This window comes from Mchenga conophoros, linkage group LG13 (genome assembly GCF_057382185.1).
Source record: "Mchenga conophoros isolate Kocher_MC1m ecotype Shallow Benthic linkage group LG13, M_conophoros_male_GT1.1, whole genome shotgun sequence".
Classification (NCBI taxonomy): Eukaryota; Metazoa; Chordata; class Actinopteri; order Cichliformes; family Cichlidae; genus Mchenga; species Mchenga conophoros.
In genome coordinates, this window is record NC_140538.1 from 21,567,801 (window position 1) to 21,594,412 (window position 26,612).

Below are 26,612 nucleotides of genomic sequence, written 5' to 3' on the forward strand. Positions count from 1 at the left end.
AAGACTGAACAAAATATAGAATTTTTGCAAGAGTTAACAGGAGAAAGTCTCTTCTTTCTAAATGGAACATGTCAACAGACTTAAGGTTTGCAAAGTCGTATCAAAAACAGCTTATCAGGACAAACATTTCATACCAATTGTTATGCACTGTGGGGAAGGAGTGATGCTTTTTTAAGCCACAGGACCAGGGCACCTTGCAGTCATTGACTCGACTATGAACTCACTTGTATACCAGAGTATTCTGGAGTCAAACGCGAGCCTTTCTGTCCGACAGCTAAAACGCAGCTCTAACTAGGTTGTGCAACAGCACAATGATTCCAAGCACAGAAGCAAATCTCCACCAGGACGGCTGAAAAAGAATCAAAATGCTGCAAACCTCATGAACTGAAGTTAGCAGGCATTCATAAGCAATGTTGTAAAAAAGAATGAAACTTCAAGTTATTGCTGCTAAAGTGGTTCTACAAGCTACTGAATCATGGGCTATAGTTTTTTTATACACACTGCTTCTACATTTTATCTTAATTTTTGCTAAATCAACAGTGAGAGAGTATTTCATGTTTTGCAGTTCATCTGATGGTGTATTTAAAATGTATTTATATTTCAGACCATTTTAACTACATGAAACCTTACAATTGAAAAAGTGTGCACTTTCTGTCTGTCTGTGTATGTGCAAACTGAAGATCCCTGTGCTTTTTCTGACTTGAACATAGAGAACAGTGTTAAAATAACTTAGACAGAAAACATAACAGGGTTATAGAAGTGATGTAATGCTGTCAGTGACAGTTATTTTGGCTGTTCCCTTGCACCTGGCTGTTAATATGATGAGGACATGCTCTATTTGTCTCTGGTTTTACTCGCTGGAGTTGAGGTCCATGCTGTTTGAAACCCAAACAATCTACCAAAGAAGCAGCAGCACCTACAGTAGACTTATTGCTTTCCTTTTTAAGACCTGTTAAAAGAGAAATTTATCTATTTAAACATATACTCACTGGTCCTCTTTAATAACACACTTTCAAAACAGCCTAGAAAAAAACATTTTATATGATGCAACAAACTCACAGAAATTGTAAAATTGAATCCTTTAATTGCCAAACACTGAAAGTCATAGATCAGAAAACAATATCCCAAATTTAAATCCGATTTGATCCAAGTGTACGTACTTCTTGGAAAGTAAGTGAGAAGAAAACCCCTGGTTGGAAGAGTTCAAGCTCAAGTTATACTTAATACCCATTAAAAGAAAAAAAAAAAAAAAAAAAGCGAAGCATATTATCCAGACATCTCCCCACCTGTGGAATTATGAAATAACAGGAATAAGCCAAAAGCCATCTGTACAAATAATCAAAGGTCCACTGCAGGTGTCTGCAGGTTTATATAACCGAAGGCTCGCTTGCCCTCATAAGCACAATTATTCCAGGTTTACAGGCAATACAAAAGGGACAAAAAAGGAACGGTGACAATATAAATCCAATGAGGTGGTCAGTGTGTGCATAATTCAGCTGCTGTGTTATAATGGGAATGGCCTAGAAAGACAAAAATACAAATCCTGCTGTTACATCTACTCGACACAGCACGCACACACTAAGACGACAGTGCTCCAACTTCAAAATGACGCTGCCAAAATCAGGCCAGGCATTTTCAAAAAATATATAGTACATCAATATATTAAGACCAAAACATAAAAGAACACAAATGTTATTAAGGTGTCTGTGAAGCCAAGAAGATGATTTTATCAGCAAAGAAGGCAAATGTTAAGATAGTGCAAGATCCAAATAATCCAAACAAAAAAAAAAAAAAAAAAAAGAGGGGGGGGGGGGGGGGGGGGGGGGAATGGAAGCACACATTGTAAACATGAAGGATTTCAGGACAAACACTTTAACATATAAGTCCACTTGAAACACAAATAAATAATTAAATCACTTAGTTCCATAGAAGCATACATGCAGCATACTGCTTCCCATTCAAAAGATAGAACCTGCCCACCCACACCTGTACAGTAGAATCAAAATATGACACTAAACCCTAATTTCCCACTATTGTCATAACTCACATCTAACTCAAATTATTCAAAGGACTTGCTTGTGCGTCATCTCTCATACTCATTCATGAGGACTTTGTATGTCTGCTAATTTCAGTTTAAGACATCAACTGTTTTCACACATGCTGTTCTCAATTAATGGAAGCTACTAGGGCCTCATACAAGAACCACATGTAGGCACGGTATTGATCTTAAAAAGTGCATATGAACAAATTTATTTAATCTTTATCTTTAAATAATCCACTTACCCAATATATTTTCTTGCTTCTGGCTTATAATAGCTCATGTATTTCCTTCTTAGTTAATTGTTGAAAAAAAGCTTTGTGTCTTTTTTTTTTAAATATAATTATCTGACTTCTTAAACCTCACTAATAATACACTAGATGTTCTCAGGAAGACTTAACATATATTTGTGTGTATGTTAATGTATGAGGCCCATTGGTAAAACAAATGTGTTTAAACATAGCAAAAATAAATACAGCTCTGGAGGAAAAACATGAAACTGTTCTCTTTGGAAAAAGTGATTATATGAGGGAAATGGTGAGCCGGGTGTTCAGTCAAAAAAAAAAAAAAACGTAGGTTTTCCTCTGGTAGAGTCCTTAAGAAGCTGACAGGAATCAGCCAAGGTCCCCCTAAAACTGTGGCTTGCACCACCTTGTGAGGTAGCGGCCAATCAGGAGGATCCCCTGAAAATGGCACTCCACCACCATCCAAACGTTGTAAAACCCTGTTACACAGTCAGGTACAGCTGCCGTTTTCCTTCCTTGTCAGCAGATGGTTGGAAACACTGTGCTTCATTCCAGCTTTGACATTTCATACTTGGTTGTCATGATTTCCTGAGAAACAATAGACACTCGATAAAAAAACTAGACATTTTCAGACAGTAATCCCCTGAAAGAAAACATGCTTTTGTACATTATCATTTTGCTGAGCCTCACCTTTCTTACCAACCGCTCCTATGCCTGTCAAGCACCTCATTCAACTATATTTCTCCAAATTCATAGCACATTTCAAACAGTGGGCCCTTTATTTCAACTACAGGGTCTATATATCTAGACTAACACATCTCTGGTTAAAAAAAAAAAAAAAGTAAATCATCTTTTGTACAAATCCATGTTGTTCATACCTCATCTGAGTCGAGCAGGATCGGTAGAGCTCTGTTGTGATATAAAAGGATAAAAAGAACCTCTTAGAACACACTGTGAGTGAAAAGACCTTTGAAAAGGTTTCACTGGATACTTACACATCAGTTAGAGAGGTAGGAATATTATCCTCGACCCATTTCAAGTCTTCATCCTGCACAAAGTTAAACAAAGTAAATGTAAAGTGAATCTGACGCTTCTGACCTGCAAGAAAGTAACTGTTTTTGGTCAGTTTCGCCTGTTTAGCAAATCAGCCAGCTCCCATCTAAACCACTTTAACTCACTAACCCGGATCCCTCCACTATCAGACCACAGGGAAATAAAGGGGTTCTTTAGACTCTCAGGTTAAATGGGTGACAAGTAAAGGGAGCCCAGTAAGCTGTATAAATTAAACCCTCCTTACAGAAGCAACCCAAACAGTGGAGACCAATTCATCAAGCTGAACCTCATCTCATAAATGCCATATCAATGTATGACCAAAATCATTATGGTATTTTGATCAGACAGTATATGTACGGCCACTGATGATATCAATGCAATATTTTCATAAGGCAGCTGTTAAAGCTGACCTTTTAAAGCAAAAACAAAAGCCTAATAAAGCACCAAATTATCACCAAAAAGACAAAAATACCAAATGAAAAGCCTTGCCAACCAAACAAGCCAACCTTATGGCTCAAGTATAATCAAATTTTAAATAAACATGAAAGAAAATTTAGGGAAAAAATTACACCAAATGAAACAACAAGATATTGAGCATGTCATTAACCAAAATTAGTTCTGGGAGATTTAGGGCTGTGCTATTTTTATGTCTGAAATCATGAATGTAAACTAGTTTTCTACTGCTAAATTCACATATGTTTATTTCCTAAGGTCCTGAACAGTTGTTTATACAGATGTGTTTTTCTTGTATTCTTACATGTATGTAGCTTGGATTTTTTTCCTTTTATATTTTATACCTTTACATTTAGATTTACCAATTTACAGTGTTACAGTACGATTTTATAAGCTTCAAATTCCAATTAAGATCTGGCTTAAAATATTTGACAGTGTCACACTGCCCATTGTGTTGTATGGTAGTGACATATGAGGTCCATTCAGTCATTAGAGCTGTACCCACTGAGCTGAGGGATGAAGACCCAACAGAATTTCTACATGCAGACTTCTGCAGCAACATTTTACAGCCTGTTGATTTTGGCAGATACTCACTGATAATTAACAAACTTAAATCCAGCCCACAAGACACCCTCCCTTCAAAACCAGATGAGACCAGGACAGACACCCTAATTAGTTTCAGAGAAACACTGCTGTCCAAACACCAGTCAGAGTAAACCAAGTTATAACACATTGCAAAGAAACTTATCTGAAATATTGGAAAGAAGAAACTAAAAGCTGAAGCAGATTAAAGCACTATCTGGCCTAAAACAGAGATTATGAATTGGCAAAATATCTGTTGACCGTCAGTGATAGAAAGCAGAGACAGATCAGTGACCACAAACTGGCAACAGAAACAGGTCGACACAAAAAGTCATGGCAACCGAAAGAAAACAGAACATGTGATCCCTGACAGGTGAGGCTGAAGCCGAGATGAACTTCCTGCAAATCTTTCAATAAGGTAAGGAACACCGATTTTACCTAGTTCAGTTCTATAAATTCCAAATTTCATTAAATTAAACAATATCTTAAAATTACAACTCTCCTAGGAGACGGAGGATAAAAACGTCCCACAAGCAGTGGATGACCTGGACACACACATACACATAACGTACGCTAATTTATTGAGAATACTCAGTGATTTTGTGTTATTTTATTCTTCTATTTTTGTTTCTTTAGTTTATTAAAAAATTGTTTTTTAATGCTCTGGGAGTATTGTTTTAAGATACTATGGCGCCAATAACAAAGCACTTTTAAATGGAAATGAATTGAAATGAAATACTGCCCTCTGCAGGCCCTCTGCAAATGTGACATTTGGTCAGCTGCATTTCCTCAGAGGTAGGTATTCTTATTAAAAGTTGAATGAAACATAATTATTTAACCAATTACCAAAAACTTGTCTGTGTTACTTACTGGGTTTGTTTCTGCAGGCTTCACTGTACCATTTGTCTCATTTTTAGTCGCTCTCAACTTTATACCATCAGCTGCCAATAAGAAAAGAAAAAAAAATACTAAGGAGAAAACATTTTTAAAAAGTAAACATAGACTGAGATGTGCAGTTTTCTGGTTACAAGTAATGCCCTCATGATCTAACTTTACCAAGGTTTGTAGATGCGATAAACTCCTCAATCTCCTCATCATCAGAGTCATCTATGAGAGGTGTGAAAGCGTACCTGTGGATATTGAAATTAAAAGTTTTAAATGCATGCCCAGTTTAGTTTATGTTGATGAATTGAAGAGTCTTAATAAATTACTTGCCTTTGGTTGTTTGCAGACGGTCTCCATAAGAACATTATGACGAGCAGAATGACAGAGAACAGGAACCTCCAGAAAGCATCTTCTACCCACAACTCAATCCAATCCTTTAGACAAAAACAGGCTCGGTTTTCAATAAAATGTCAACATTAAACATTCATTAAAAAAAAAAAAAAAATGCTATTATTGCTCAGTAATCCAAACCACACTCACAGACTGGCATTCTACTAATCGCAATTTTTTTGCCGTCCAACCCATGAAAATGATGGAAGCTGAGGGTGTAGAGGGCAAGGTGTGAAACTCTTTGGCATGTCGATGAAAATACAAATAACTGGTGCAGTGAAAATGTAGCTGCAGGACTTACCAATGACAGCAAATATTAATGTGTTTGTAAAGTGCCTGTAGAGTGACAGCTTGACAGGGTTTCTCCTCAGTTTCAGAGTCTTGATGGTTTGTGCCAAGCTGACAAAAATGTTAGTGGCAGTCAAGGTAAACACATGGCAGCCATTACACAGAAACTGTACAAATACACCACGCATTAGATAATAGTGATTACATGCTGCAATCACATGCAGTTCCGCCAGTGGAGTACACCTGGATGCTAATATGACGTAAGCACAGGAAAGGTTGTGATAAAGTGTGAGATTTTGCCTCTGCTTAAAAAAGCCTATTAATCGTCATTGTTGTAAAATGCATTTTGCAAAGATCTTTAAGCACAAAGATGTGGAAGAGGATGTTAACGGTTTTAATGTGCCTGGATTTTAGCAGCCAATTTACAAAGAGTTAAAGAGTCAAGTTGTTTATTTATTTATGAAGGTGTCTAATGTTTTGACAGATCTGCATTTTTGGTGGGGTTTTTCTCTTTCCCCATTTACAGTTTATCAGTTGTTTCACATAAAAACAAAAATGTAACGCCATACTATACCATTAATTTTCCAAAAACCTTTATAGACCCATATCAAAATATTCCCTCTAACTCATAACTCCTGTTCATTGAGAAATTTGTATTTCTTGGCTGCAATGTTTGAGCAGTGGGTATATATGTTCCACTCAATAACAATGTTCAGGGTGACAGGGTGGGACTCTAAAACTTGTTCAGCCCCAACAAAACACCACAAAACTTTAATGCACTTTAATTCAAAATCATTACAAATAGCTGATCTATATCACCTGTTTAAATACTGCAAGACATATATGCATGCTACTGCTGACCATGTAACATATCCGATAACCACCAAAGGAGAGAAAACATGCCACAGGTTATGTCATGGATGTTTTTTAGGATCTGTGAGCCGCCCTGGAAAAGATCAAGTGTGCAATGTAGCACCGATGCCGTGTCTTATGATAGAGGCAATCCTAAACTAACTTCTTTCTCTGACTGCTTTGTTCTCACTAAAGCTTAAATTATGGTCCAGCAGTGGTAACATGTTGACAGTCTGCTGGTAGTCCGTGGTCAGCCTGTCTAATTGCAGCGAGTGTCTCTTGTCAACAAAGGCAGTGCACAAAGGACACTCCACGACTGGTTTGTGGGCTACTCTTGTGTTTACAAAAAGCACTCAAGGAGTTATGACAAATGATTTTATCCAGATTTTATCCCCCACACTAGTTGCACCCATGCTGATAAAAACCTTTTAACAGCACAATCTGGAAAGTCTGGTGGACGGGCATGCAAAAATCAATCATTTCTACCAATGTAGACTGAGACTGTTGAAAAATGTAAATAATACAAACTGTCATTAATTATGCAAGGAAAGCAGCAGTAAAGATTTAGAAGAAGTTAAATCATCAACCAGAAAACAATGCATTGCTACAAATTTCACCACAGAATGAATGATTAAAGCAGGGCTGTTTCAACTGAGACCCAAGACGTCTTTGTGTGAAGCTGTATTTCAGCTGCTAATGATCTGGTGAAGGAACAGGACAGAGGGAGACCACAATTTCCTGATCTAATATTGGTTCATGTGTAGGAAGTGAGGAGCAGAGGAGAACCGCACGAGGAAAGGCTGTAGGTGCACAAAAGGATATCCACCAGCATAAAGAAGAGTCAAGCAGAGCCAGGGGAATGTTGGCCAGCAGAGCCAAGTCAGAGTCTTTTGCCTAGAAGGGATAACAGAGCGGGAGCAGAGGACACAAGGAAGAGGAGAAAGATGTGAAGGGGGGGGGGGGGGGAATTACAGATAGGAAAGCAGCACTGAAACATAAAACCATCCACCCAAGTGCAAAGGGGAAAATAAATAATCCAACCAACAAGCCAAGAACATTCAAAATCACTCAAATACACCAACAAACGTGCCCATTTTCTTATGTTGGGACAGTCCAGTTGCTATTGATATTTGTGCTGGTGAGGAATACACTGGAAGGATATGAACCAGATGGCGCAGGAGTCAAACATAGCCAGAACAATTGCTGTGATGAGAGCGCGGCCATTGTCTCGACCCTTGATATTTGGTGCGCAACAAGAAAATACAGAAATTGTGACGACAAGTTTACTTCATTAAAAAATACAGCATGAGAGCAAATTACAATGTTAACTGTACGAGCTCAGCTCATATCTTTGGTAAAATAAACAATTTAAATGTAGGACTTTAAACCTTTTAAATTTCTAATTGCTAAATGTTATTATTGGCGTTTGCAAAGGCTATTCTGACTTAAATCAAAGTAATCAAAGATCACAACTCACCCCTGTAATCCTCAGGACACCCTCAATGCTAGCAAAGGCCAAGTAGAGGATGCCAAGCCCAACTACTCTGTGCATCACTGTCCCCAATCGAGGTCTAAAAGAAAAACAACCCCCCCAAAAATGGTGTTTTTTTTCCCCATTTTATTTAACTTAAGGAGGGGTTTCAATTATTCTACAAGTTGCTGTGTGTATAGATTTTAACATACTTCACGATGCCATAGCCAAGGCTGACGATAATGACGAGTAAACGAGCCAAAGTCCTCTTGAAGGCAGAGACCAACTCAGCAAAGATCAGCAAACCTGGAGCTAAAGTAAAGTAAATATGTTGAAAAAAAATACAACTTACTGTCTGACATGAGAGAAGAAGAGAACTCTTGTGACCGTCTATAAACACTCACAGGCGGAGCCGACAGTATTGGTGTTTTCGTATTCGGCGCAGAAGACGGCCTTCTCCACCATGCCGAGGAATATGACCCCTGCTATCCAAAACTGGATCCTTAGGAGATCTTTCCAATAGCAGGCCGCCCAGAGAAACCATAACAGGGCGTACAGGATGTACACGACGCACATCACCATGTAGAACTGCAAACAGACACTCAGGGATTAGCCTTTAAAGCCTGTCAGTTTTAGGTCACTTCAGGATTGTAAATCTTAAAAAACAAATGATTTAAAATCACATTTAATGAAATGGTTGTAGGAGTTTCTGCATGTTTTCTTGCAGTTTACCTAAACTGTCATCTTAATATAAGACTACATCTAATAACGGAGTATATAATGAGTTAATTTAAAACACACACAAACACAAAAGAGTCTTATCATTCCACTGGAGACAGCAAATAATTAAGGGAACATATTATTAAAGGGAGTAAAGTCAGCAAGTGGCCAATAAATCACATAAATTGCAATCACTTATTTCTAAAGTCATCTACTTACAATCATGAGAGGCCATTCTGTGACAGAAATGTAGCCGTGGCTGCCCTTCATTACCACATTAACTGCAAAACCAAAATCCAGACATTAGACTAATGATGCAAGACACTTTTCCCAAGCATATTAAACAGACAAAAGGCAAGTTTTCATTATGATCTAAATTCTGATTGCACAATGTAGCGGCTCAGTCTTCAGCCTGGTTGCTTTAAAGCTTCACTTTCCCTGTGCACTTATGTCTACCAATGGGAATAAAATTTCCCAGGAAAATTACGTCAGTCCAGCCAAAACAGGACAAGCGCCTTCGTCTCACTCTGTGGCTATCGGCAGTTTTCTCCAGGTAGCACAAATGACACAAAGAAAAACAAGAAGAGAGATTGTAGAAACTCTAGCAAACAAAACAAAGAGCCCTGCTGCAGGAAAAAGGAAAAAAAGACGGAGCGCGATAGAAAGTAAAACTAAAACACATATGAACCTCTCAGTAGAAAAGGCTCCAGGATATGAGATCAAAATCCGGCATTCACCTGGGATTACATCAACTGCCACTTTAAGAATTTGTTTGTGGTTGCTGCAGATCCTGAAATCTGACACTTCAGTGTCAGCTAAAAAGCTCTGCGTGTATGAGATAGGAGGGCGACTGAATTAATGCAGTTTAAAAAAGCAAAGGTAAAAAAAAATGTAAATGCTTTTTACTATAAGCTGCATTCACACAGTCTCACACACATTCATACAAGCACTATATTCTGTACCTAAGCACTTTCTAAAATTCACACACACTCCAATGGATGTATCGGGGGCAACTCGGCCTTCACTGTCTTGCCCAAAGATACTATGACATGTAGGCTTGAGCAGCCAGAGAATTGGTCCACCGACCCTCTGACAGGTAGATGACCCACCCTACCCAAGGTGCCCACAATTACAAGATGCTCATATTTAGTAGTTTTAAAAAGTCTCACCTGTTAAACTCCAGTTGGCTTCTGGTTTACTAGACTCGATCTTAACGACTAGCAGGTAAGGGCCATCCTTCCAAGTGGTGGCTATGACGTGGTCTCTGATTTTCACACTGCTGTTCTTCGTAGCACTGCTGGTGTCATACTCCTCGGCAATCCATTTTATGTCATTTTTATCCTGCAGGATTAAAGGAATCCAGCATTTATTACTTATGAAAACATATGTAATAATTAACCTTAAAATCAAAGATCATTTGCGGGTTCTTACTTCAAACGCAGAGGACACATGTGGATCTGCCTTTGCTTTCTGAAAAGAAACACAGTTGCAGGATGTTGAAGAACTAAAAACAACAACATCGTTAAGAATACGGCTGTGGTGACACCAACATAGCAAACCCACTTTGAGCATCGGGAAGGGCAGCCCATTGCTACATACAATGGGACCGTGTTTGTGTTCGATGTGCTCCCCTGGTACCTTTGGGTTTGGATCCAGATTCTTCTCAGGAATCAGGCCTGGCCTCTTATACATCTCCTACAGACAAAGACGGTCACAATTCACCAATCAGAAACAAGCAAGGCACGAGACAGACCAGTGCACCACTCAAATAATGGTGGGGATTTAATCACTTTCATGCATCCTGAAGCTGTCCCATCCTTAAACTGTTCTGGGACACTGTTCACAGTACACTGGGGGAGATTCTGTGCCACAATATTGAATCTATATGCCTGACTTTCTACCTAGGGAAAAACGGATTTAAAATTACCCAAATGTTATAAATATTTACTAAAAAAAAAAAAAAAAGCGTATGGGGGCAAATTAGACTATAGCAATGCATTGGCTTTGCAAAGAATCTCTCATTATGGGGCCATGGATGGCTATAAGTCAAGATCTGGAGTGTACAGAATTGACCGACAGTTTAAGAAACTATAGTTAATTCATACAGTGCTTTACACAGAGCGCTATACAACAATTAAAATACAACTAATATCAACAGAGAAACATGTTTATACAGATTAAAGACTATGAAAAAGTAAAATGTAGTGCATTCTGGGAAAAATTGAAAACATACATTGCACTGCAGTGTTGACCCATTTTGTTTTCCGTTGATGTTTTGACTATGACAGCCCATACCCCCATTTTTGGGGGGTTTTGTTTAGTGTACTTTGTTTTCTGTACCACATGGAATTTTTTAAGTAAATATTTAGTGCTGCATGTCTTGAAAATTTGAAGGAGTCCCCTTTTATTCCGCATGTATACAAATACGTTTTTAAAAAAGGATAATTAAAATAAAGTTAAAAAAAGAAACTATCAACTCAACGCAGATGGTATGACAGGAAGCATTTTTTGCTTACTTCAATATTGTTGTATTCGTTGTGACAGGGGTAGTATTTCAAAAGCCAGTGAATAGTGACGTCCACCTCCTCAGGACAGTCAAATGGCCAGACTGAAACATGAAGACGTGATGACGTAACACAAAAAAAAGGAAGCACTTTGGGTAACAGGTTATGAGTAATTTTTTTTTTAAGTCATGACTTACCTTTTAGTTCAACATCAGTGTCTTTATACATTGATTTCCTTAACAGCAATGCTCTTGAGGTCTACGGAGTAATACATTTATTTATTATTATTTTTCATACTGATCAATTTAGTTAGGCAAACTAACTGATCATTGGTACTCTTTTGATCTCTCGGATCCAAACAAGCTGGACTCTGTGTCTTTGCAAAGTGGAAAAAGAACCTTATATTATAATATAAAAAATATTATTAATATAAGAAATATTAACCATAAGTGTGTTTTTCTAGCTGTCTGACCTGTCACCTATTCAGAATGAACCTGCAAATGCAGGTTTTACTGCTACTGGAAAGAGGATAACAGAGTGGAAACTGAAACGTCTTAGCATGTAAATTATTGATTATTGAGCTATACACGTCTCTGTGGGCTAACTGTAGGAGCTGTGCCTTATCATTAATAAACAAAAAGAGGGAGTGAACTGTACAAGCACCTGTCTGAAGATCGACTTTAAGAATGTTTTTATATGATACAATGTGTGACATAACCTGAACACACACAACCTAAACTCGCAGGTTTTAGTCCAGAGACAGTGGCAGACAAAAAGAAAATAAGCTTTTGGGATTTTCACTTTAGTCTGTTAAACTATAACCAGTCAGCTAGTTGACTGCTACCCTTGAAGTACCTAATTATTATTAACAGTTCTTGGCATGGCTAACGGCTAATTATGCAAAACATTTCTCTGCTCTTTCGTTTATCACGGTTTATAAAGACTGGCTAAGAAAGGCTAAAGAGATACCGTTAGTGTGAGTTACAAGCCTCTCACCACATTCACAGCTGTCAGCGAGTTACCATAACAAGGATAATGTAGCTAACGCTAGCTAAGGGTGCTGCAGTTATCCAGAGTATTCAGCGTTTTTAGGAAGATACTCACATTAACAACAGTTATTGTCCAAAGCCCTGACTCTGGCGCTGCAACAGCTCCATTGATAATGTTGAGTATAATTACAGAAAACACCATCCACGGACAGTTAAGTCCTCTAGTTGGACAGCTCGACGTCCTCATCCCGACTGCAGCAGCCATATTCGTTACGTGTAGATTTCTCCACTTGCGCCGTGAACTCAGCTGCTCAGAGGATGGGAGGGGCCCAAGAGGTCTGCGACGTTTGTTACCTGTACGTCGCCTGCTGTCCCAGCTTCATTACCGCTATCCTGCTGGCACCCAGAATAAATGTTTTTGATATTTAATTTTTTTTTCTTGATAATTTGAGCGCTGTGCACATCATATGTGCGTTGGTCTTGTTTGTTCACAGAATAATGTGATGTTTTCGAATGATATTGTCACAGGTCCGTGATACAGGAATCACCTTTCCATGGTAGACGGAGACAGCCTTTTGTATTCAGTATATATTTGTACTCAGGATATCATCTTCATTGTACAGCAGGACTCATACAGATTGCATAAATCAGTGGTTCCCAAACCTTTTTCGCTGGGCCCCCCTTTGTTTTACAGAAAAATGTTCGCGCCCACGCCTCGCGCGCGCGCCCACACGCACGCACTAACACATCCTCCAACCACACACGCCCATATTTTGCTCAATTGCGGTTTATTTCACACCTCAAACATTTAGTAAACAATTAAGCAAATACAAGTAATCTGCAGGTAGTAATAAAATAAACTAACTCTTTTACGCTACGTCCACACCTACACGGGTATTTTTTGAAAACACAGCTGTTTCGTCCACACGTAAACGGCGTTTCGAATCACCGAAAACGGAGATTTTTTAAAACTATTTTTTTGCATTTACTGTGGACAAGGAATACAGAGTTCTTCGTGCAATGTTAAAGCTACTTGCCTTTTTTCACGTCAGCTGTGCGCCACGTTATTGCTTACATGAGAGGAATTGCAGAATGGCAGATAGTCAGATTAACAGTATTTTGTCTCTATCTTCAGGTTTTACATGCTTGCATATAAACATGCAGTTACTGTCCCTCCATTTAGAAAGGCAGAGGCATCAAGGTGTAATTATTTAACATGTAGTTGTTTTTTTCCTGTGTAATAATATTCAACATTGCTATCAATACATTTGTCAAAAAAAAATGCCTCTCTGTGCAAAATGGGTTTAAAAACATAAACAGCTGTAGGATACTGTTTGTCCATGATTTAGACAGGGGGAACAAATCGTGGCAGGATCAGCCTGATGTTATTTGTATCCCACTGTAACTTTACTGTATAAAGAGCTAACATCAGAAGTAGTTAGTCATTACAACAACTGTTTGTGAACTAAAAATCAAGAATGTGGGATACTGTTTGTCTGTGATTTAAACAGCCCAGCGGTGCTCCAGGCCAAGGGAAAACCAATTCTGCAGGGGAGACCTACCTTGGCACTTGTGCAGGTGAAGCCAAAGGGAAGATATGCTTCGCCATATTTTCTAGTCTTTGGCTTAGAATGATGTTGGTTTGGAAACATATTCAGCTATGCTTCATCTCCTGCTTTGCGTTTGTGTAGGCGCCCCTGCTAGCAGTGTCCAAGCATTGTTTGTTTGTTTTTTTCCCTTTTCATGCCCCTGGTTTAGGGGCGGCTGCTTTGACCACAGTGATGCAGCACCAGGTTTTCTTCTGTTCAGCTAACGTATAAAAATTCGAGTACACAAATCTTTTTCTTGCGTTTTTATACTTCAAATGTTCTCGTTGTTGTCCAAATCTTATTCGATGTCTTCTGGCTCCCTTTAGACGATCATCTGCTTCCATCTCAACCTATTCCTTGCATCTTCTTCTGTCACACAAATACAAACCTCTGTCACAAATTTAGAGGATCATCATTTAGCCTGGATAAATAGTTTGTTGCTTTATAAGAAAGCCCTCCGCAAAGCCAGAACATCTTACTATTCGTCACTGATTGAAGAAAATAAGAACAACCCCAGGTTTCTCTTCAGCACTCTGTAGCCAGGCTGACAAAAAGTCAGAGCTCTTTTGAGCCAACCATCCCTGACTTCATGAACTTCTTCACAAATAAAATTTTTATCATTAGAGAAAAAATTACCAATAATCATCCCACAGATGTAATATTATCTACAGCTACTTTTAGTACCATTGATGTTAAGTTAGACTCTTTTTCTCCAGTTGATCTTTCTGAGTTAACTTCAATAATTACTTCCTCCAAACCATCAACGTGTCTTTTAGACCCCATTCCTACAAAACTGCTCAAAGAAGTCCTGCCATTAATTAATGCTTCGATCTTAAATATGATCAACCTATCTCTAATAATCGGCTATGTACCACAGGCCTTCAAGCTGGCTGTAGTTAAACCTTTACTCAAAAAGCCATCTCTAGACCCAGCAGTCTTAGCTAATTATGTGCCAATCTCCAACCTTCCTTTCATATCAAAAATCCTTGAAAGAGTAGTTGTCAAACAGCTAACAGATCATCTGCAGAGGAATGGTTTATTTGAAGAGTTTCAGTCAGGTTTCAGAGCTCATCACAGCACAGAAACAGCTTTAGTGAAGGTTACAAATGATCTTCTTATGGCCTCTGACAGTGGACTCATCTCTGTGCTTGTCCTGCTAGACCTTAGTGCAGCGTTCGATACTGTTGGCCATAATATCCTATTAGAACATGCTGTAGGTATTACAGGTACTGCACTGCAGTGGTTTGTATCATATCTATCTAATAGACTCCAATTTGTTCATGTAAATGGAGAGTCCTTTTCACACACTAAGGTCAATTATGGAGTTCCACAGGGTTCAGTGCTAGGACCAATTCTGTTTACACTATACATGCTTCCCCTAGGCAGCATCATTAGAAGACATAGCATAAATTTTCACTGCTATGGAGATGACACCCAGCTCTATCTGTCCATGAAGCCAGATAACATACTAATTGGTGTACCAATTAGTTAAACTGCAGGAATGTCTTAAAGACATAAAGACCTGGATGGCCGCTAACTTTCTGCTTCTTAATTCGGATAAAACTGAGGTTATTGTACTCGGCCCTGAAAATCTTAGAAATATGGTATCTAATCAGATTCTTACTCTGGATGGCATTACCTTGGCCCCCAGTAACACTGTGAAGAACCCTGGAGTCATTTTTGACCAGAACATGTCCTTCAACGCACATATTAAACAAATATGTAAGACTGCTTGCTTCCATTTGCGCAACATCTCTAAAATTAGAAATATCCTGTCTCAGAGTGATGCTGAAAAACTAGTTCATGCATTTATTACTTCCAGGCTGGACTACTGTAATTCATTATTATCAGGATGTCCAAAAAACTCACTGAAAAGCCTTCAGCTAATCCAAAATGCTGCAGCAAGAGTACTGACAGGGACTAGAAAGAGAGAGCATATTTCTCCTGTTTTGGCTTCCCTTCATTGGCTTCCTGTTAAGTCCAGAATTGAATTCAAAATCCTGCTCCTCACATACAAGGTCTTAAATAATCAGGCCCCATCTTATCTTAATGACCTTGTAGTACCATATCACCCTATTAGAGCACTTCGCTCTCGCTCTGCAGGCCTACTTGTTGTTCCTCGAGTATTTAAAAGTAGAATGGGAGGCAGAGCCTTCAGTTTTCAGGCCCCTCTTCTGTGGAACCAGCTTCCAGTTTGGATTCAGGAGACAGACACTATCTCTACTTTCAAGATTAGGCTTAAAACTTTCCTTTTTGCTAAAGCATATAGTTAGGGCTGGACCAGGTGACCCTGAATCCTCCCTTAGTTATGCTGCAATAGACGTAGGCTGCCAGGGATTCCCATGATGCATTGAGTTTTTCCTTTCCAGTCACCTTTCTCACTCACAATGTGTCAATAGACCTCTCTGCATTGAATCATATCTGTTGTTAACCTCTGTCTCTCTTCCACAGCATGTCTTTTATCCTGTCTTCCTTCTCTCACCCCAACCGGTTGCAGCAGATGGCCGCCCCTCCCTGAGCCTGGTTCTGCTGGAGGTTTCTTCCTGTTAAAAGGGAGTTTTTCCTTCCCACTGTCGCCAAAGTGCTTGCTCATAGGGGGTCATATGATTGTTGGGTTTTTCTCTGTATCTATGAAGCGCCTTGAGGCGACTTTTGTTGTGATTTGGCGCTATATAAATAAAATTGAATTTAATTGAATTGTCCTTTGCCAGTATATCCACTATTCCTCCTCTGCACATGTCCAAAGTATCTAAAGGTTACCACTTTTACATTGTCTCCAAACCTGAGCTGTCCCTCTGCTGTGCACATTTCTAATCCTGTCCATTCTGGTCACTCCCAAGAAAAATCTTAACATCTGCAGCTCCTGCCTCCTGTCTTTCATTAGTGCCACCATTTCCAAACCATACATCTTAGCAGGTCTCACTACCGTCTTGTAAACCTTCGCTTTCACTGTTGTTGCTTTCCTTATCTCACCAATCAACCCTGATACTCATCTCTGCCCACTCCACCCTACCGGCATTTGACCCCAGGAATTTAAACGACTCCTCACATTCCACCCGCTCCCCTTCTATTCACATGCATATTCTGTCTTGCTGTTACTGACCTACATTCTTCTTCTTTACAGTGCATACCTCCACCTCTCTCTACTCTCACTACAGATCACAATGTGGTCTGTTATAGTTATACTCTAGGCCTGACCTAATCTGTCATCCTGCAATCAAGAAGGGCTTCAGAGCTGAAAGTTGAAGGCTTTTATGTCATCATTATGGTAATACAGTTCCCTTCTTACTGGAATACCAATAACAATAATTATCACAGGGATCTGTGAGGGAATTCTGCTCATTTTATGTCACACTTATCTATATTTACTTTAAAGAAGTCAATAAATCCTTTATTTTAAAAGAAAAAGATCCTTTTATAAATGTTCTGTACAATTTTCTATTTACACTGCAACACAGAAGTCAATACAGTAAATACTTTTCACATTTCAGAGTATCATAAGCTTATCGAACATGTGCATGAGTGTGTTTGAGGTTGACACGCAAAAAAAAAAAAAAGTATAAGCAACAACAAACACTGACATGTAGGCTGGCCATTTAAAGCATGAAATGCCTCTCCAACAATCTATGAAAGTCCATAGCAGGAAATGTGCAGATGCTTCCAGTACAACAAGACAAAATTATTAGTACTGTTAACCCATGCGAGGGCTGTAACTGCTCAGTACCAAATGCTATAGCATGAAGGCGGGGTCATATAAGCTGTGATCCATCGCTGTTGCACTGGTCCCATTTGCTTGACTTAAAGAATCATCTGACAAGAGAGGCGTATCCACTGTTGCAGCTCTCGGGGGCGCACTGGAGGAAATCACCACCACATAGCGATCGCTGCCATCATCCTGGTCATCCGCCACGCTCCCGTGAATGTCCGCGGTAACTACTGTATTTTCTGCTGCCATGCGGCTGCAGCAAGGTGAGGAGCTCAACACAGGAGGCTCTGCTTGAAATGCCTCTCGATCGGGGTCCTCCTCAGGAAAGCTGGTGTTGATATAAATGATATCATCCCTGCTGGAAGACTCTGGAAGCTTTTCGGCGAGCTTTTCCAACATTTCTCGCAGCTGGGGAAAGAAGGGTCGGTCTAGCGGATCGGCTCTCCAGCAGCTGTACATGATTTCATACCTAGACCCCAAGTATTGAGAAATAATTAGACTGGAACCTCGATTTTGGTACATTTCAATGCGCATATTTTCAAGGTTGTAAAATTTAGCAATTTATTTTTGAGGTTTACTGTTGTGTTAATATGTTTTTAAAAAAAGCTAGCCTCCAATATAAGATTTAGACCAACAATATTAAATGAAACTTTTATAGCGTCAATATTGTTACTTTCAAAGCAATCAAACCCAAAGTCAACATCTGTGTGAAGAACGACACTCACAGTTCATCCAAACAGTCTGGGGGCTGCTTCAGTCTGTGTCCTTCAACTAGATAATCATAAATTTCATGGTTTTGGACTCCAGGGTATGGCGTCATGCCTCTTGTAGCAATTTCCCACATGGTGACACCAAACGCCCACTGCGTGAGAACAGAATTTCAACTTGAGATTATATTTCATCACAAACTGGTATTTTCCTGCTGATAATACATAGAAATACCATGTATTATCCCAGGTTTAGCTGTACGATATTCTGCATTTTTCAAACAAAAAAGTTTATTTTTTTAAATCTTTATCTGACACTTAAGATAAAAGTGCAAAAGAGGGGGGAAATCGTACAAGTTGAACACACTGATAAATATTGAGACAGAGACAGTGCCCTGTGTAAGTCTAAGACCAAACCTTTTAAAATGCCACTTGTAGCACAAGAGAAAGCAGCAAGAAAAACAAAGAGTGCAGAAAAGTAGTCAGTTCTTTTAGTTACTGGATTTCATAAACAGGTGTGTTACTGGTAAAGCTATGTTTCTACTCACCACATCACTCTTTACAGTAAAAACTCTGTCTGCCAGACTCTCTAATGCGATCCATTTTACAGGCATTTTTGCAATTCTTCCCTGCCTGTAATAATCACCACTGTAGATCTTCTTAGATAGTCCAAAGTCTGCTACACACACTGTCATGTCATCACGCAGCCTGTAAGACAAACAAGGCGTGGACTTCATGACTAATGGAAAAAAAAGCAAATTTGATAAACCTCTGAAATAATAAATCATAGTTCTTTTATTTAAGAAGGCTGCGAATGTTGCCAGGAAAAGTTCAATCAATGCCTGCTCTACTTTGAACATAAATCAGAGGAAGGAACCTACATGCAGTTGCGTGCCGCCAGGTCTCGATGCAGAAAGTTACGACCACTGAGATACTCCATACCCGAAGCAATGTCAACCATGAACTTCAGGAGTGTCTGAGTGGGCAAGAACTGTGCAAGAACACACAATACAGCAGACAGTTTAAATATTGTTTAGTCTAATCATAATCTATTCGTTTCAGGGTCGGGATCTGGAGTGTATTCAAGCTCACATGGGGTGTATTTGTCCAGGTAACAGTCCATCACAGGTCTAACACAAAAAGACTGACATTCACACACTCTTACATAAACGCAGACAGGCACCAGGAAAACATGCAAAATCCACAGAGAGAAGTCCAGCCGACCATGACATTTAACATCTATCTTTCTTACGATAAGGTGACAGTGTCAACCACTACACCACTCTGTCACACTCTAATAAATATGATATTGAATTTGAAAGTTAGTGTTTGGGTAAAATCTTACCATTGGAGTCTCTCTATGGCGTGAACGCAGCAGGAAGCTATGCAGATCTCCGTGTTTCATAAACGGCAGAATTACCATGGGTTTAGGAAAGTGTGCTGAGCCTACTTCCAAGCATACACCTAAAGACAAGAGGATAAGTCAGCACAATCAAAAATAAATGCATGGATATACAAAAGAAAGCGACTAAAGAAAGAAGCAAAGAGAACGTGCAGTAAGATAAGAGGAGATCTCCTACCGAGCAGTTTGATGACATTAGGATGGTTGAAATCTTTCATGCAAGCGGCCTCATTCAGGAACTCTTCAATCTCCCTTTGAGAAAAACTATCCACTGTGTGGTATAATTTTTTTTACATATTTGTTAGTTAAGACATATTTTTTAAAGTTAAGTTAATCTTTACATAACACAAGCACTTACATTTCATTGTCTTCACGGCAACCTTTTCTGAAGTGCCATCTGGTTGTGTGAAATGACCTTCCACCACTGAACCAAACTCACCTGGTAAAAGTTAAGACCAGTCGTAAACCTGCGCACATATACTGCATTTTACTGTAATCGTTTGAACATGTCACTGTAGTTATGGATGCCTACAAATTTAGATACATGAAACTAATTACTCACCCTCTCCAAGAACCTTCCCCACTGAGAGCAGAGTTCTCATTACCATCACATCCTGAAGTTTGGCCTGCAGTTCCTCACTGATCCCAAGGTTCTCAACTGCAGACCAAAGACAAGAACATCATTTTTTTGATAACACGTACATGTTATATGCGTGTTAATCTTCCTGTAGTAGCATTCAAGAACATACGAGTGACTCCTATGGCTGATCGGTTGTAGGACCTCTGTTGCGTGTACTGTATGACAGGCGGCAGCATTTCTTCATCTCTGCACCGCTGCCTGCAGGGGGAGACAGGGTTAAGAAAAAGCAGGAAATGTTGGTAATCCTCTGTCTGATGCTGTAAGAGGTCAGAAATAACATACAGGCTTAAAAATTCAACTAAAGACAAGGTCATAGAGAGGAAACCCTCTCTGTTGCCTTCCAGACTTTGAGGTTGGAATAATGTTTTTCTCTCTGAAAAGCTGCCTGTGAAACATTCCTATCCATATCCTGAGTGGAAACAGTGAGTCATGGACTTCATAATGAAGAATTCCAGAGAATTGACAGCTGTTTGTTGTCCATCTCTCCAGCTGCACAGTTATTACATGACCTACTGTGCAGACTCCAATGACTAAGAGGAAGATAAGGAAGTTTACAAAGTGAATCCGGAAGTTACTACTACTGAAGAAAACATATATCGCAAAGCAGCAGTTTACTGTTAGCTGATTAAAATCAAAGTAAATACAGTTGTCTCATGAACACACTAACCAGCAGCAAGTTCAAAGATCAGGTTATCATACTAGGATAATTACTTGTTAATTGTTAAGCCTACCCAAAACAGGAGTCATAAGCCTTGTTCCGAAAATAGAGAACCCCAGAGAGGATGATCAGCAGGACAAAGACGGTACAAATCACAATCCCCACAACATGGTTGGTGTGTGCTACCGCTGTCTCAGGGCCGGATGAAGGGCGTACGGTGGATTCTGAGATAAGAAGAAGAAACAAAGGAGAACACTTAGAAATCTGACATCCAGCAATTTAAGTTAAGGATCAGTTATCTGAAGTAGAGTTCGTCAGCTCACGCAACACATCCAACATTTTTTATTCTGTGATGATAGTTTTCAACAGAAGTTCTTATTCAAATGTTTCCCCCTTTTTTGAAACTTTAATATATTCAGTCAGTGTTGCATTGAGATGAAAGCTAGCAGCTCGTTAGCATGCTTAAAACTGAAACACCAGAGTCTTGATTTTTGCCATGTTCACAATTTATATTTAGCACTGATCCCAAAGTACACCTGCACCTGATAGTAAAGTCAGTACTTTTGGAGGATTTTGGTCAACATTTTGATGAGATGAAACTCTAAATTAACAGCTCCACATGAAAGACCAGGAAGCCAAAGTTATTTAACTCTCTAGGGACCAAAAGTGTGTGTACTGTATTTCATGGTGATTCATCCAAGAGTTTAAAAGATTTTAATCTCAGATGAAAGTAGCTGAAAAATAGGCAGTATTTCAGTCCTGTGAGCTTTCCTGCTAGTGTTTCCAAAAATACTGCAACCATAATAGGCACTGGTATCTATTCATAAGGCAATAATGGTATTTTAGTACAGTAGTACGACATCAGCTGAACAATGCTGTGCAATTTATCAAATTATCAGCTCAAGATGAGGAAATAAACAGAACGAGCCACTTACTGTCCTCTGGCACAAACAATTCAACTCGTGGGCTGACCATGCCTCTTCCTGCCTGCGTGCATGCGGCCACCTCCACACTGTAGGTTTTGTTGAATTCCTCCACAGCCACACGTGTCCAAGTGGTAAGACTATGGACCTGAAATAACATACAATAAAAGACATAAAGTGAATTGCGTCTACTGTCATAGCTGACTGAACAAAAAGAAAAACATGCTATGGTAAGGTTAATCATTATCACCTTGGAGAGAAAAGTTCAAACAGAAGGCTATAGTTCACAAGAGTTTGAAAGTTACATTAGGTTAAGTTGAACTAAAAGAAGAAGCAGATTTTAAGGAAAATAAAAGCTTGTTGGTGCAAGAATACGCTGAGGAACGTCTTGTGCATTTGTGCAACAGCACAAAATCCAGCTCAGCAACTTTTTATGCATGCTCTCATTTTCTCTCCTTTTTTTCCTCATTTCCACTAAATGCAAAAATTAATTGATTAAAAAAACCCATCCCAAAGCGCATGCATGCTGATTTCACAGAGCTGCTCCCCTTTTGGGAAATCCAAAGGGAACCGTGTAGTAGTGATTACTGTATATAATAAAAGTCCCCATTTAAAAAAAAGGGAAGGACACAAACTTTCAGGATAGGCTCATGTGCTCAATGGGAGGGAGCATGTGACAGACTTAACCCTGTATTTCACAACACCATACGCTAAACGGTACATCTCAGTCTGCACTGTTTTGTGCTGACAGGCAGTTCTAAACCCATGATTAACACCTCTCATGTCTGTGACAACAAAAAAGGGCAACGTGAGGTTAAATATTCCTTCAGAAATAAACAATCAGAAAATGTTAATCTCAGATTCAAGAGAAATAATTGGCACCATTGATTTCTAATGCCAAAAAATTCACAATTACGAGCATCTATTTATTCCTCTGATTTAAAACTGATTGACATATTTTAACTATTTACCCTGACTTTGTCTATCCTGACAGCGGATTGGCTGTACTGTGTTTGTATGTATTTCCAGTCAAAGTTACAGTAATGACATAATCAACTGAATGAACAATACATAGGAATATCTGGAACTCACATTCACGTCCTATTGTTTTCATACCATAGTTACTTTGTGATGACTCACAGGCACATGCCAAATGGAGAAAACTACCAATGGCCAGTTTTTACACCCTCAGCTTCCTTTAACTACAACACAGACGGGAAGGACGGAGTCACTCTATTGTAGGTGAGCGCACTAATACAGGAAGAGAAGTGTGACTACATGCAAACAACATTATGAGCTATTAAAGCTGATCTAAAGAAACTAGTTTCCTTCGAATCCCTTTCCCGGCCTCGATGATGCCTTGTGGCAAATGAATAAACTGTTGTTCGCAAATAACTGACCTGTGGTTCAGTAGAGAAGACAAAGGGAGGGTCAGCTATTCCCAGTATGCAGCACTCATTCTTTTCATATTTTCATACATTAGTCATTGTTATAAAAAAAAACCACCCTCTTAAATAGGAGCATCAGAGATAACACCTTATGTTTTCAATATGAACCTTACATAAGCAATTCTTCATAATATTTCATATTTGTATTGTACGAGGAGAAAAGGCTCAAACAGCTTCTACATCATTAGACTCCTGAATGAAACAATAAACACTGCACAAGCATAAATACAATCTCTTCTCTTTAACTCTTTGATCTCTTTAACTCATTTCATTGTTTGCACATTTATTACTTGGACTTTCTCTTGGATACTTATTTTGTGTTTGTGTGTCTATTTCTTTCTTATTAGAATTTTTATTCTATGTTGTTTATTATATAAAAATTCTTATGCTGGAATTGTTAAAGATATGCCCTCTCTCTGAACTCGCTGAAAGCCAGGAGTAGAAAAACATATCAGAAACTGAGCATGAACCAGAGAAGTCTACTCAAATGCACACTTTGAAACTATTTGAAACTGTCTAGTATGAATATATTCAACACTGAAACTGTAACAGTCCATAGAGTGCTTAAAAAATTCTTTAGAACACCTGTCATAAAATAGTAAAATGTAAATATTTTAGAAACATCTCAAAAATCTATATTATTAAATTAACCAATATTGTTAATTCAGAGTAGCTGTGGCATAAACCTTACACTGGGTGGTGGTCTAATAATTTTTGAAGCGCTGTAAAAGGAAAAATTAAATAAAATAAGGAAACACATGATGGATCCCTTGTAAGATTTTCATCACTCGTAGTTTTCACCTGTTTTTGATACAGTTTACAGTTAACCTTAAGCCTGAATGACATGCGTTTCGGAAGAATCCTTTGGTTGTATTTAATGTGAATGGTTGGGAAACAGAAAGTGGTAGAAAGCTTAATTTTTTAGGAATGTACAAAATACAACAGCCTTTCCTTCATTCGCGTAAGCACATCTTTAATCCTTTAAAGCTAAATATATCATTTTTAACATGTGATTTTTGTGAGTTTTTGAGGCTTCTACATCATTCTTCTCATTCAATTTTTTCTTTTTTTTCTTTTTTAAAAAGCCACAAATTCAGGGTTTAAAGGTTTAAACTTTTCTTGAGTTACCACTTTAGGTACAGGTGTTCTGAAAGAGCAAGTTTAAAGTTGAATGCGTACATTTCTTTTCTTTTTCTTAAAATAATAATAACAGTTAGAAGAAGAATAAAAGAAACGAGAATTGTCAGTTGTAAAACAATAAAAAATAAAAGATTATATTTAATTACTTTATCGCAGATAAGCTCACCTTTTTCTGGCGTGTGCCATATCTAACAATGACATCATAACCACTTAGGATCCCGTTTATCTTATCGCTGGGCGGAGGTTTCCACTCGATCACCAAGCTCGAGCCTTCAAGCTGCACTGTGACATTTCCGGGATGAATTGATGGCACTAAGAACGCAACGAGAAATGGAAAATGGGATTATGACATAATTCACAGTCATTGCAAACCTATAAAGTGAAAGAAAAATTAGTTGGACTACTCTTCAAAAAAAATCTTTGATTACGGTTTGGTATGCGGTCACTTCTGGTCACAGCATATCAAATCATTCAACTAAAATATCCCCTCTGGTGGATTTAGGAAGGAAGTTGAAAGCAGCTCCACCCAGTAAGAACTTTGTGTTTTCTCAGTGAAACCACCCCTATTTCCTATGTTACTCTTCAGGAAAACAACAGAGGTTTTTAGTGGATAAAACATTTTTTCTGAACAGGGCTTGCTGTGGGCAGATCAGGTAGTTGTGCAAGTGCAGAAAATTCCAGTTATTATTGCACTGCAACTGTGAGCAAGCTTACATTAAGCACATTTTGGATAGTAAAGTAGTCAGTTAATTACACAGTGCTCCTGAAAGCTAAACAAGAATGATGGGAAGGAGGCAGGAGCACAACACACAGGTCCTGTATTGTAAATATCATCATCGTTTGTAAGACAAACACAGACTGAGCATTTTTATATGCTGGGTTTTAAATGCTGGGATGAGTTTAATTTCATTTAGGAATACTTTGCATTGTTAAAGTTTTCTTGGTGTGCATTATAATTCAACCTTCAAATCGTTCCTGTAGCATCAACACACCTCCTTCTGTGGTGTTGCTCTCGACCCACTTGCTGTTTGGAGAGGCGCCCTGTTCGTTACTGCAGGAAACACTCAGGTTGTACTTCGTCATAGCCTGCAGTCCAGGGACTTCACTGTGAAAAGGCGGCACTGTGACGTTGATGAACCTGGTGGTCGTCACTTCCCCTTCCCTCCGACTGACCTCTCTAACCTTAGATCGGAGAACATGTGATCAGTATGACGCTGTTAAACAATGGCACAGTTTGGATTAAACATGGGGCTTACTCTGATTCGGCACGTGGTGAGTGGAGAGAAGCCATCGTGCCCAGGAGTCCAGCTCAACGTCAGCTTATTGGACTGCCTCTCTGTCACAGTAACATGAGTGGGAGGTCTGGGATGAACTAGAAAATACCACAAAAACCAGCATCAGCTACCATCTTCTAAAGCAGAAAAATCATCTGGAATATTATTAGACCTGGAAGCTGCCAGTTTTACCTTTAACATTGACGTGTGCTTCTCTGGATGTGGTGATGCCCTTTGTGTTGTTAGCTTCACAGCTGAACCGAGTGTATTTATCCACACCTGCAGTTGAGATTTTTGAGTGAATCATGTAGCACTTCAGGGCAGCGTGAAACAAAAACAACCAGTCTTCAAGGTTATGACAGCACTGACTCAGCCCTGCTGTTATTAATCTATAACACAAAGGCAGAGCACAAACCAGCAACACACATCGTCACCACTCTCAAACTGATTTGTTTATGTGTCAAAGATGAATCTGGGGCAAAACTGGCATGCCATTCTGAATCAAGAAGTGAGAGTGAGGCCCGGCTGAAACATCATAGGAAAAAAAAAGTCTCATTTAAGAATGATTCACTCCTTTATCATAATTCCAAATTTCACAAAGAAGTGCCTCTTACAATAAAAGATCAAACTGAGCCTCTCCAGTATGATGGACTGT

General features: G+C 39.0%; 2 protein-coding genes across 6 annotated transcripts in view; both read right to left on the reverse strand.

The window, feature by feature from the left end:
* Positions 1 to 1,064: 1,064 nt before the first annotated feature.
* Positions 1,065 to 12,775, reverse strand: tmem87b (transmembrane protein 87B). Of its 4 annotated transcripts, none has more exons than XM_085297188.1 (19): positions 12,586 to 12,775; positions 11,679 to 11,739; positions 11,494 to 11,585; positions 10,616 to 10,672; positions 10,409 to 10,447; positions 10,147 to 10,318; positions 9,197 to 9,258; positions 8,662 to 8,845; positions 8,470 to 8,569; positions 8,264 to 8,357; positions 7,947 to 8,020; positions 5,948 to 6,054; positions 5,797 to 5,855; positions 5,587 to 5,690; positions 5,428 to 5,501; positions 5,242 to 5,312; positions 3,279 to 3,331; positions 3,162 to 3,192; positions 1,065 to 2,871 (listed from the first exon to the last, which is right to left on the reverse strand). In XM_085297188.1, exons 1-19 carry the CDS (start codon positions 12,733 to 12,735, stop codon positions 2,830 to 2,832), a joined length of 1,626 nt encoding a protein of 541 aa, XP_085153314.1. In that variant the 5' UTR covers positions 12,736 to 12,775; the 3' UTR covers positions 1,065 to 2,829. The 4 variants fall into 4 exon arrangements, with proteins under 4 accessions (XP_085153314.1, XP_085153313.1, XP_085153312.1 ...); XM_085297187.1 differs by lacking the exon at positions 7,947 to 8,020 and adding an exon at positions 7,607 to 7,680 and having other exon boundaries at positions 10,541 to 10,672; positions 12,586 to 12,774; XM_085297186.1 differs by having other exon boundaries at positions 10,541 to 10,672; positions 12,586 to 12,774.
* A 4,674-nt stretch (positions 12,776 to 17,449) lies between these two features.
* mertka (c-mer proto-oncogene tyrosine kinase a) overlaps positions 17,450 to 26,612 on the reverse strand; it is a 29,768-nt gene continuing 20,605 nt past the window's right edge. For both annotated transcript variants that reach the window (XM_085297192.1, XM_085297190.1), the window contains 15 exons: positions 26,150 to 26,236; positions 25,940 to 26,055; positions 25,676 to 25,865; positions 24,850 to 24,995; positions 22,108 to 22,243; positions 21,246 to 21,396; positions 20,624 to 20,712; positions 20,437 to 20,532; positions 20,233 to 20,313; positions 20,053 to 20,145; positions 19,818 to 19,936; positions 19,354 to 19,463; positions 19,021 to 19,180; positions 18,491 to 18,627; positions 17,450 to 18,234 (listed from right to left, as the gene is read on the reverse strand). In XM_085297192.1, coding sequence (XP_085153318.1) covers positions 17,790 to 18,234; positions 18,491 to 18,627; positions 19,021 to 19,180; positions 19,354 to 19,463; positions 19,818 to 19,936; positions 20,053 to 20,145; positions 20,233 to 20,313; positions 20,437 to 20,532; positions 20,624 to 20,712; positions 21,246 to 21,396; positions 22,108 to 22,243; positions 24,850 to 24,995; positions 25,676 to 25,865; positions 25,940 to 26,055; positions 26,150 to 26,236 — 2,156 coding nt within the window. In that variant the 3' untranslated portion in view covers positions 17,450 to 17,789. The remainder of the gene's footprint in view (positions 18,235 to 18,490; positions 18,628 to 19,020; positions 19,181 to 19,353; positions 19,464 to 19,817; positions 19,937 to 20,052; positions 20,146 to 20,232; positions 20,314 to 20,436; positions 20,533 to 20,623; positions 20,713 to 21,245; positions 21,397 to 22,107; positions 22,244 to 24,849; positions 24,996 to 25,675; positions 25,866 to 25,939; positions 26,056 to 26,149; positions 26,237 to 26,612) is intronic.

Excerpts from the sequence above, each read along its gene's own strand:
- tmem87b (XM_085297187.1), bottom strand. The coding sequence starts at position 12,735 with ATGGCTGCTGCAGTCGGGATGAGGACGTCGAGCTGTCCAACTAGAGGA. Across the intron at positions 9,259-10,146 it reads AGCCAACTGGAGTTTAACAG|TTAATGTGGTAATGAAGGGC; the intron begins GTGAGACTTTTT and ends TTGGTTTTGCAG. Across the intron at positions 5,691-5,796 it reads GATTAGTAGAATGCCAGTCT|GATTGGATTGAGTTGTGGGT; the intron begins GTGAGTGTGGTT and ends TTTTGTCTAAAG.